The sequence below is a fragment of the Dermacentor variabilis genome, chromosome 1, assembly GCF_050947875.1.
Source record: "Dermacentor variabilis isolate Ectoservices chromosome 1, ASM5094787v1, whole genome shotgun sequence".
Lineage (NCBI taxonomy): Eukaryota > Metazoa > Arthropoda > Arachnida > Ixodida > Ixodidae > Dermacentor > Dermacentor variabilis.
In genome coordinates, this window is record NC_134568.1 from 196,132,540 (window position 1) to 196,144,078 (window position 11,539).

An 11,539-nucleotide genomic window follows, 5' to 3' on the forward strand; every position below is an offset into this window, starting at 1 on the left:
ATACTTATAGCATACTAATACTATAATACCTACAGTATAGTTATTATAGTACCTATACTATACTTATTATAGTGCCTATAGTATACTTAATTCAGCTCCTTAGAACTCATATTTGCGGTGTCACACACAAACAGGCACTGCATGTGGCCCCACGCCCTACGGGTCAACTGAGGCTGAACGAGAGGGCTGTTCTGTTCGCAGGTGGCCGTGCTGCTGTGCGCGGCCGTCGCAATGGCGTCGTGCCGGCGACGCTACCGCATCCGATACCTGGATGCCGACGACGTGGACGACGCACCGGTCGTGTTCCGGCGGGGACGGAATCGGGACCTGATGCGTGACCTGGAGGCCGTGGCCAGTGGTTCGAACCGCCCCGTATACGTGATACGTCGGCGCAAGCCCAAGGACCGCCGGCTGCTCGGACACAGCAGCCGCGAGCGGGTGCACTTCGAAGAGCCGCCGGAGGATTTCGACGCTGAAGTGAGGTCACGCAACGACCTCTCTTAAGAGTACTCTCTTCAAAAAATTCCATGCACAACCAACGCTAGCTGCCTCTCGGTGACTGCCTTCATATAACCCAACAAGATAACAAGCATAACATAAAACATATTCACTACTTTGACAGAGTGGTATGATGGCGGTGGCGGACACTGCGACACTCCTGAAAATACAGTCATTGATACAGGCCCTGGAGTGTGGGACACGACAGAAATGAAACCTACCGGATTCGTTGTCCTCGAAGCAATGCCCGCAACAGTTCACGTTATATGTGTGCTTGAGTGTCGAGAGTGCCTGCTATCATCAAAGTGGCCGAAACTGCAACGTGTTTAATATCGATCCTAAAATATGCTGTAATATGCCGCGTACGGTGAGTCATTCTAGCGAATCAGAAAACCGTATAGAGTCCGTTATAGACCTGTAACGAAGAATAACATGAGTTCCACAAGTGAAAGCCGCGGAATGAAAATTAAATGCAGCAGCAGATGTTCTGCATCGCATCGCGGGCTCAAAATTGTTTTGTTTTAAAATCGCTACGGCGTGACACTGTGTAAACATAACGCCAATGATAATGTGATTGGAACGCCTTTTCTGTTACCTGTGCCTTTTTTTTTCTCTCTCTTTGCAATCTTTCCAACACCTATATCCCCCACCCAAGTTCAGGGTAGCAAACGGGAAACTTGCCTCTGGCTAACCTCTATGTCTATCCTCTTTCGGATAAATTTCTGCCTTTCTGTCTTTCCTCTTCCTCTCTTTCTCTCTATTCAGCCTACTATCTCTCAGAGTCTGTCCCTCTCCTTAGAGGACACTCTCGGCCGCCTTCTGGCCAGACGCCTGCGCATACGTATTACTGTATCACGTGCAACTGCGAGTGCGTTAGTAATTGCAGAGGCACCCCTTTCGTGCATCGAGATTGGCTGAGATGTGCTGCCATTGCCTTTAAATGCGTGAACATTTCTATGCCTACCCAGCACGCATCTATGCCTACTACGCACGCATCGGCCAGTGCTCATCTTCCATGAAGCAGCGGCATCATCCAAACGCGCCATTACATAACATGAGTGAACATTGCTACTACTCGCCGCCTCTTCGTCGTCTCGTGCTGGTCTCAGTTAACATTCTAGTGTTGCAACCGCGCTTCTTCGTTTCACGATTCTTTCGCGGTGCGTCTCCCAATTATACCAAGCACAGCAGCATAAGACGATGAAACAGCAGGTGATTAGTGTCAAATGCTTAGGCATCAATTAGAGAACTCCCGCAGAAGATGCTGCGTGTAATTATTTTTTACTTATGCATTTTATTCAATTCCGCCTAGCATCTCGTCATGTGGACCCCCCTTCATGCAGAAGACGGACTGGGCAGCGCCGGGTGAATGGCTGTGCGCTAAGCAGCTGCACTATAATGTGCCTCTTCACATGACCTAGCAACCATAGTCGTACAACCGAACGAATGCTTACATAACCAATACTCTAGATTGGTCTCGAACGCAATTGTACACTGCTCAGTAACTTTCTTCACTTTGTGCCCCTACAGACCAGCAAATTCACCATGCGTGCTCCTGTTAGATAGGTTTACTTCATTCAAGTTGAATTTGTGTGTATGCGCATTATTGAACGTTTCATCAACATTTTCTTTTACAAAAGTAAATTACATTCATCGTAACCAGGCAAAGGTTAAGAGAAGACGTCGCAGCTATGGTTGTGCTTATTCTGTTAGAAGATGCTACTTCTCGAAACTGTGCTTGGTGTCATCAAGGACATGGGGAAATTTGTAGTTCCCTAGTCCCTGACCTCTCACATACTCGACTATACGCTCACATACATATATACGCTGGAGCTCGGATGTTAGCTAGTTCATTTCACAATATTTTTCAAATTTAATTTCAATCAGAAAAGCGATTTCCTATTTTCTGTTAATATGTAAGAGTTACCTGTTAGAACTCTTTTGCGATCTTGGAAATTAATGTTACGACGCAATTTTTTTTTAAATTTTCACTTCCTTTTTCGTTTTTGCGAGCAATGCAAAGGGGTCGCGGTATATTACAGCCGTGAATTTCTTGGTTGGAGCCCAACTAATATAAAATCAGAAGCGAAGAACAATTTTGAGCATTGCTTGGCTGAACATTCGTTGAGTTGTACCACTGCGTTTGCTAGTTCATGTGGACATGTGCACTGCACAGAAGCTACTTTACGCCGTAATTGACTGCGCTAAGCAGTATGTGTTGGCTTAGAGCAGGCTACCGAGCCTGGGTATTTGGCACTCTACGGGAAATTTGCCAAGAAGCTGGCGGTTAAAGGGGGTTGGACAGCTTAAATAAGAAAGTAAACGAAAAAGTGTGCATTTTACAACTAATATAAAAAAAAACTAATTTCAAGACTTATTTGTGATCAAAACGCATGATTTTAAAGAGGAAATCAAATTTGGTGGTTTAAATGGTTTCCAATACAATGCGAAATTTTGATAAGGATAAAATTTCATGCGTGATGCGCCTCAGTGACCTGGCGTTCACGTGATCTTAAGCCAGGGATGACTGAACAAAACAAGACGACGACGCGTGGGGATTATTGCTTAATCTGTCCTTGCGTACTTTTAAGATATAATGTAAATAAATAAATAAGGAGTTTCACATTTTTCTCCTACGTTGAACGCAACGCATTTAAAGCATGTTGTAGATCTAACGTGATAGCGTTTTTTTTATTTTTGCGATATGGGAGAAGACGATGATGAGGAGTTATGCTTGTCCGGTTCACCCCTGCGCACTTCTAAGACTTCACGCTGTGGAAATTAGCGCACGTGTCATGCCCTTCTTCAGTCCGTGTTTTATTGAGGCTATTTGCTTGCAATATGTTGCATCAACAAGGCCGAGTCTCTCCGATTGTATTCTTCAAGGCTCAATTTCAATCACACAAGCATGAAATTTATATCTTAATATGGTTAATGCATTCGTTGACAAAATTTTGTGGACGCGGACAGCAAGCTTGTAATGCAATTTTTTTTTCACCGCAAAGATGCTGTGGTTTCGGGGGGGGGGGGGGGTGTAGTGGTACAGTACTTACCCACTTCAGGGTCACGGCGTTCTCGCCTCGAACCGACTTAAATTCATAAACTTTTTCTTTCTTTTTTTTCATTTTCGCGGCTTCGAGCGCGGTGTTACAGGGGTATCTCGATCCCTACCTCATGACTACTTATCTCAGTAAAAGGACGCTCAGGATGAACGTACGCAAGACATGTATGCCGAAGTTGCTGCCGCGATAAATTGCGTTTCCTGTAGACGGGCAATACATGAGAGGCACGTGGTGTTGCGTTGTTGGCTGCATGAACTTCAGCCCTCGCCATCCACACACGCAGTTTCAGGCGATGCCGATCGCGTTCAGCCGAGGTTAAGCCTGTATGTAACAGTCGCGTAGTTCGTGCGTCTGCTGCTGGCGGGCCTGAGCGACTGACCTGACGCTAATTAAGCCATCAGGATAAAGAAAACTACTTCTGTGGTTCAGCTTTGCCCATACGGATTTGAAATAAATCATTCCTCATTGCAGACGCAAAAAGCAAGAAGCGACGACACGAAACAGTGTCAACATCGGTACGTTGTCGTTTTCGACGGAAAGCTGCCAGCTGCACTCCCCGCCTCGTTCAGCTGCCAATGGTGTCAATATTGGCATCGGCGTTTCCGCGAGAAAACTAGGCGTTCTCTATATGAGCGATCATACGTGCAAAGCCCTCATCTGTGTCTACTTTACGGAACTTGAGGTGTACATGAAGAGAATACCAAGAATGATAAGTAGGCAGGACAACAATGCTCCCGTCCTACGGTCTCCCGCTCGCTGTTTTCGAAGGTGTGCTCGCAAAAATCAGCGCAATTCATAGTGATGGCACGGACGATGGTGTGCAAGAAATCTTTCTGTTTTGATATGTTTCGACATTAATTGAAGTCACCGATGAGGGGCTAGCATTATATCACAAGCGAACGATGAGTGGTCCCTCTACCGGCCGATGTAAACAAATGCACCGGTCGATGCTTCGGCCGGTCAGCGGAGTTCTCGTGAGATACAAATGCGCAAAGTCGTGCTCCACATCTTACAGTGATCGTGTGAACCGCTTCCCTGAGAAGGGGTAAAACACCTAGAATAGCAGGCAGCACGTACATAAAATCAGTGGTTAGGGCGACTTTTGGTCTTCGTACTGCAGCACGATATGTTGCGCATGAGCGCTGGCTCTCGCGGCGGCGGGTCGAATGAGAACGGCGATTCGTGGTTATTGAATTCGTCAGAATCATAACGCAATAGCTGACAGATCCGAAGAGCTGGGGCAGCTGACATTGTCACCCGGAGGTCCGGCGCGGTCACGAATCAGCGGAGCGTCTGCTCTTCGCTGCCAGCGGGCGAGACCGGCATGCCTTGCGCACGTTCCTCGCTGAAGACACTCGTGACGTCACGCGAAGAGGTTCGCTCGGCTGCTTGGTCAGGTTTCGGTTTGGTTTTTGCGCTTTTTTTTTCTTCGTTAAAATTATTTTCGAATTCGGAGAACAGTTCTACTATCAGAGGCGTGACAGGGGGCTCTCGGGAATCAAAAAGTTCCATTACCTTGACATGGCCAAAAAATCGCCGGAGTTGCCCTTTAACGTGCACCTAAATCTAAGTACACAGGTGCTGTTGCATTCCGTCCCCATCGAAACACGGGTCCGTGACCGAAATTTGACACCGTGACCCCGTGCTTAGCAGCGCAACACCAAAGCGACTAAGCAACCGCAGCGGTTATGAAAAGCATTGATGTTCCAATTATTTTTCGCTTCGCCATAGAAACTTGCTTTAATAAATAAAGTAAGAGGAGCAACAGTGCATTTTTACCGCGAACTACCGCGAAAACTGGCGCTAGTTCGAAATTCGTTCCAAGTGGATGTGCGTGATGAAATGACTGGTTTCATTTTGTAAATTACAATACGTGTGCTGTAAGGTAATTAGCTGGAAAATTCAGCAATACAACTTTTATTTTTTGTGCAAGTAATGTCTGCCTCTTCGAGTATTGCAACTGAATCAGTAGATTTGTGCTATATGCCACAGGTGATTTCTGAAAATTCTGTTAACATTAGAAAACATAAAAGAACGAAGAAATTGCAGCAGAACCCATCTCGTGAAGTATGTCGACGTGCAATTAATATTCAATTGATGCAATTAGCAATAAAGAAATTTGGCGACACATTGTATTGCCACTGCGGAGACGCGTCATGTATGAGGTGTGTATGCGGCGGGGCTCCTTTCTCGAGCTTCGCTCAGGACACGCTGCATTATTCAGCGGCGCTACTGCGAAGTTCGCACGTGGCACTTATGGGAATATACGTTCAGACAAGTTTGTCTGATTATACGCATCTGACGCGGGTTAGATTGCACCTGGCGCCGGAGGATTACTAAATCTCTCTCTCTTTTTTTTTTTTTACTATTGAAGACTGACCCATGCTACGCGGCAATAGTTTTACTACAGTTGGCATGAAAGAGGTTTACTGTAGAGCGGCACAAGTCCGGTTGCGCATACACGGGGACCTAAGTTGGCATCAGTGAGGCTCATTAAAGAACAGCCCATACCTAGTGTTACATGCTCAGTGATTCAAGGTGGTCTGGTGGCTGGTTTTGAACCTGGTTGCTTCAGTACAGGGGCCAAATGCTCTACCCATAAGGCCATAATTTACGCAGTTACTCAAGTTGGTGGGAAAACGGCTAGAGATAGGCAGATAGATAACCTCCGCAAAGTTCACGGAGCGCCTTAAGAATACTAGTTGCATTAAAACACCCGGTATACCAAATTTATCAAAGTCGGTTTCTAGCCACTACGTCATTCCTGGCAGCACAGTCGCTGACAAACTATATAGCATGCGCGACGCATACGGAAAATGAGACATGTTTGACTTCTTTTTCACAGAGCGATGCAAGAAACTGTTTTCTGTAAATGTTCATCTGAATATCGAGAGATGCATGGCTTGAAAAGTGGGCTCAAAACTTTGTTCTATTTCGCGTCGATCAGAAAATACAATTCCGTACCCCACTAGCTGACAACCTGTTTATCAAAACAGTAACACGCAGATTGTGCCTAGGCACTGCTTACAAGTATTTATCCGCCGTGGTGGCTCGCGGCTGTGGTGTTGCGCTGCTAAGCAGGTGGTCGCGGGATCAAATTCCGGCTGCGGCGGTCGCATTTCGATGCGGGCAACGCGCAGAAACGCCGGTGTCCCGTGCATTGGGGGCACGTTACCCAACCCTAGACGGTCCAAATTAAACCGCAGTCCTTCACTACGGCGTGCCTCATAACCAAACTGTGATTTTGACACGTAAACCTCCACAATCTAATCTGCTTACACGTAGTGTTTTCCACGCACATTAGGTAAGGACAAGGCTGCTGATGAGCCACTGAACGACGCGTCAGTGCCCTCTTCAATTTAGTGCGACCCCAGTTAGGAGCTCGAATCTTGATTTGCCCTGTCCGTTGGTCCTTAAATCTCGCTCCGTAACGTCGCGGTGTGCGCATCATCGTCATGCCGCCGCCGTCATTTTCGTGTCGTCGCGGAGTCGTCATGCACCTTCCCCAACATCGCTGCCTGGTCGCCCTCGCCATATGGAGAGAAAAAAAAACAAAGCCGTAGCAACAGCCGCCGATCGTGATCTAACACACTGCCACTGCGGCACTGCGTAGCTGCGATCGCTACGAGCCAGCCACTAAGCTGCCCGCAACTTCCAAGCATGGGAGTGTAATTGTGCCGTGCTTGTGAACAGCGGTTGCGGCCACGTCCGGCTCATGAGTGTGATGGCGTCCGCGTGTAGTATATTTCGGAGGCAGCAGCAGGGCAGTGCGTTCGCGCAGGTTAGCTGGTGAGCAATGCACGACTCCGCAGCGCGGCTTTCAGAGCAGCTATTTATTGTAAGCGTTCCTCTCGCAAAGGCAGTTTTTATTATTTATTTTTTTAAATGTCTGTCGGCCAAGTGACGTCGCGCCGTGTAATTATTGTCTTGATGCCGCTAACGTTGTTGTCGTTCCTACGTCATCGTCGTAGTTGCTGCTGCCGTTGTATCCAGTTGAAGAATTAGATCGATATTGCAGGAGTTTTTCATAAAATTAGGGGCATTTACGAGATTCGCGAGAGTAACCTACAGTAAATGAATTCACAGTGAGAGGAGCCGCTGTGGTCTCTTGATTTCTTTACTAGCAGAAAAAGCGAGCGATTTGGTTGCTGCAGCTTGCATTCGAATTGGCAGCGTGAAATCCAGAGAACACAAGGACAAGAAAAGAAAATAGAGGAACAAGAACGTCGGCCCCTCCATTTGCCTCCCGTTTTGCGTTCGTTCTATCCGTTACAGAAAGCACGACGGTGTTCCTAGTGATATAGCAAAAAAAATTACTTGATCTACAAGCTAACACAATGGTAACCTAAGTAATATTAGGCTCAAAAAGGTCTATTTGAAGGCCCATCAACACTCGAGCAATACGGTTATACCGAAGCGTATCAGGGCGTCCCATTAAAACAGTATCTTTTGAAAAAACACGTGACACCGGCACACCAGCAGGGAAGCTTCACGCTCACCGGTTGGGCGCATCGCTTGAATCGCGACCCTTCGTTCGCGCATAAGAGTGCTGGCGTAATTAATGGAGCGAAGTGCGCTGATCGCGCCCCGCCAGGCTCATCGCCGGAAGTGGAACATTTCCCAAGTGGTTTTCTCACACCTTCCGTGCGCGCCCGCAGCGAGTAAAGAAAAACGCCATCGGGAAACGAGTTCGCTCGCCCGTAGCGCGGAAACGCGCTCTGACAGAGCACCCAGCGATGCGATCTCCGTCGTTGGCGCCCGTGGCGTGCCAGCGCTTGATACAGCGCTCGTAATCGGCATGGGAACGGCGGCGACTTCGGGTCGACACGGTACAGCGCGCACGGCGAACGCGCAGTGAAATGAAGAGATCAGTGGGTCGTTGAGAACTTTTTGAGAGCCGGCTACACGCGTGGTTGCCCGCGGTAGGCTTTCGCGATACGCGTCGCTATGCGGCATCGAACCACCGGCCACACACGCAGCCCGCGCTCCTCTGGGCCGCGCGCCTAGCGACGCTTGGACGAACAGACGTCACGAACCCGACACGCTCAACTTTTCAAGCCGGAAAGAAATCTCCGTAAAGGCGTAAAGACACCTGGGCGGTGATTTTTCGTGTTCTCCAATCCCTTCTTTTTTTTTTAACTTTAGCCCAAGAATTCGAGTTCTCAATTCCGCATTTTCCCAAAGCACGCAAAAGGAGCGAACGAAGTGGCGTTTATTTTGTCTTGATACGTGGGCAACAGTGTGGGTCTCGTCAAGGTCGGTCGCCTCGTACTCGATTTAAGCAGCGACATTATGACGAAACACGTGAGGGCGTGGCAGGAAGAAACGCAGTACCGTTTCAGTACGGGCACTTTAGTGCGATGCGGATTTTCGCATAACCCATTTCAAGAATTCGATGTTTCAGACTTCTTGCGGGCCTCTATACTTTTCGATTAACCGTGCACCCGTGCCGACTTCCGCGAACCTCTTGGCCAGATCGATTGCTATAGTGACTCTCCCGGTTGGATGGTGGTTCCGGGTTCGATTCCTGGGCCAGGAACAACTTCTCTTTGACTTCGAAATTCGTTTTGCGAGGAGAGCCGTTGCATAACCTTGTTCTATAGTCAGGTGTACGGAAATACTCCACGCATGCTTAGCAGTGCATCACACAGAATGGTCGTCCTATACGTGCACCGAGTCTACGTGTGTCGCGCAATCCAAAGAAAACCTCGGTGTATCCGTTCAACAATGTTCGTCACATGTCCTCTCCTCTCTACATTTAGGTTTAACTTACTTTTCTTGCGGATGAAAGATTTCTATGTTTTACTTCTTACCGCACAGAATTAGTTTTCAGAAATTAATTAGGAACTGGGTAAAAAACCACGCGATGACAGTATGGCAGCAAAGTACGTGGGACCTTAAAGACAACTGGCACCCGCCGTGGTTGCTCAGTGGCTATGGTGTTGGGCTGCTGAGCACGAGGTCGCGGGATTGAATCCCGGCCACGGCAGCCACATTTCGATGGGGGCGAAATGCGAAAGCACCCGTGTACTTAGATTTGGGTGCATGTTAAAAAACCCCAGGTGGTCGAAATTTCCGGAGTCCTCCACTACGGCGTGCCTCATAATCAGAAAAGGGTTTTGGCACGTAAAACCCCATAATTTAAGACAACCGAAATGAAACAGTTCCCTCTAAGTTCAGCTCAAGCAGCCGTACGGGGGAGCGGCAGGGAGGCGGTTGACCCGTTACCTACATTCCCAGTTTTTGCAATGATTAAAGCTGCCGTCGGTTGACGGACAGTGCTGCAGCGGGCAATCGTCCCATGGACCATATACGCTCGTTGTGTTCGCATGCGGTAAGAACTCCCGACGCTCGCGGTTACGTTTGTCTTTATTGTTCCCTTCGAAGCCTCGTTGTCTTAAACTGTGTCTGATGTTTCTGTCGCTTGGCACGTTCTTGTTGCAGGAAAGCAGGCGGCCGATGCCTCCAATGCCTGGTCAAGACCCGTTCCGGCCGACTTTCGTTGTCCAAGGAACGTACGCCCTACACCCGAGGTCTCAGAAGTTGATGCCCTACGAAGGCGAACACCCGATACCCATTCCTCGAGAAGTGTTCTCCCAGATTTCATAGTCCACCAGGCAGGCCTGGAAGTTCAACTGAGACGCCCACTATCACTGTCGAATCGGCGATTGTGCCTGCGACGCGGAAGAGTAAAGGAGCAATGTGTGTTTGCCCCTTCGGGACTGCAAACATGTGGGAACGGCTGGGGCCATATAACAATCGCTCACCTGCTAGGCCAATGCTGTTCACTTCAGGAAATATCATGCGTTGCCTTTAGCGTTACCGTCTAAGAATGCACTTCATATGTATCGCCGTTTTCTCTTTTTTTTTTCACCCACAGCAAATACGCTATGGTATCATCTCTCTTCTTTTAAGTTATTTCCCTCGTGAATAAATTAATAACTCGCACAATTTATGTATAGATTTCCTTTATTGGCTCTTTGCCAGCTTGTGCATGAGCAAACCATGCACACCAGAACACTTTCTTCTTAAAGCAAGAATAAATAAATAAATAAATAAATAAATAAATAAATAAATAAATAAAAACTCCCTCAAAGTTGTTATCTTTATTTATTTTCTTCCGCACTGTTATGCGCCTAAAAGACACCAGTTCATGGATTTCTTGACTAGGTCTCGAAAAGGGGTATTTTTCAGCACAAGTACTTCATCGGCTACTGTTAGTCATTGTGTAGGTGGCATTTTATGCGAATCTTTCAATAAACATTAATTTGTATGCGAGCTGAATTTCTGACTGTTTTTCCGGCGTAAAAATGTTCCCTTGTGCCAATCCACATGAATAAACACTAACGTGAGTTTTTATAGCGTTACAAGGTACTACCTAGTTTTTCTTCCTTGTTGTGTATATGTATTTTATTTCCTTCGAAAAGATTATTTAACAATCGTCTGTGGCACACAGCGGTGTTCTATCTCTTAAGGTAGATGGCTAGAAGTGACGGACATTGTTTGCATGATAAATCACAATGTCCCGCCGACCAATCAGAAAGTTATATTATTTACCCTTCTAATTATTCACGTTAGGGAACATGTTGCAATTGTAGAAATGAGGCGGGCTAAACATGAAATCATATCCTCCACTAAGAAAAAAATCGGAGAGTAGAAGTGCGAAACCTGCGTTAGAATTTACATCGTTCCGGACTGGACTATAGGGAGAGACAGAGAATAAACTTTTATTCGACAAAGGAGGCGTGTGCGAAACTATAATAACTGAAACGCCAGCGCATTCTGTCACACATTTTAAAGACGGATGTGTCGAAGCTGGTGCTGGTTTCAGACAAAGAGAAAAAGAAAGAGAGAGAGAGAGAGCAAGCAAGGACATGAAAGGCTGGGAGGTCAACCATAAGAGCACCCAGTTTGCTGCCCTACACTGGGGGTAGGGGAAAGGGGAATAGAAAGAGAAAAAAGGGAGAGAGTAAGCAATG

The 11,539-nt window shown here is 47.2% G+C and overlaps 1 protein-coding gene across 1 annotated transcript; it reads left to right on the forward strand.

Moving 5' to 3' along the window:
* Positions 1-211: 211 nt before the first annotated feature.
* LOC142572641 (uncharacterized) lies at positions 212-10,303 on the forward strand. Its single transcript, XM_075681905.1, has 2 exons — positions 212-477; positions 10,005-10,303. The coding sequence occupies exons 1-2, from the start codon at positions 232-234 to the stop codon at positions 10,167-10,169; spliced, it is 411 nt and encodes a 136-aa protein (XP_075538020.1). The 5' UTR covers positions 212-231; the 3' UTR covers positions 10,170-10,303.
* The last annotated feature ends 1,236 nt before the right edge of the window (positions 10,304-11,539 follow it).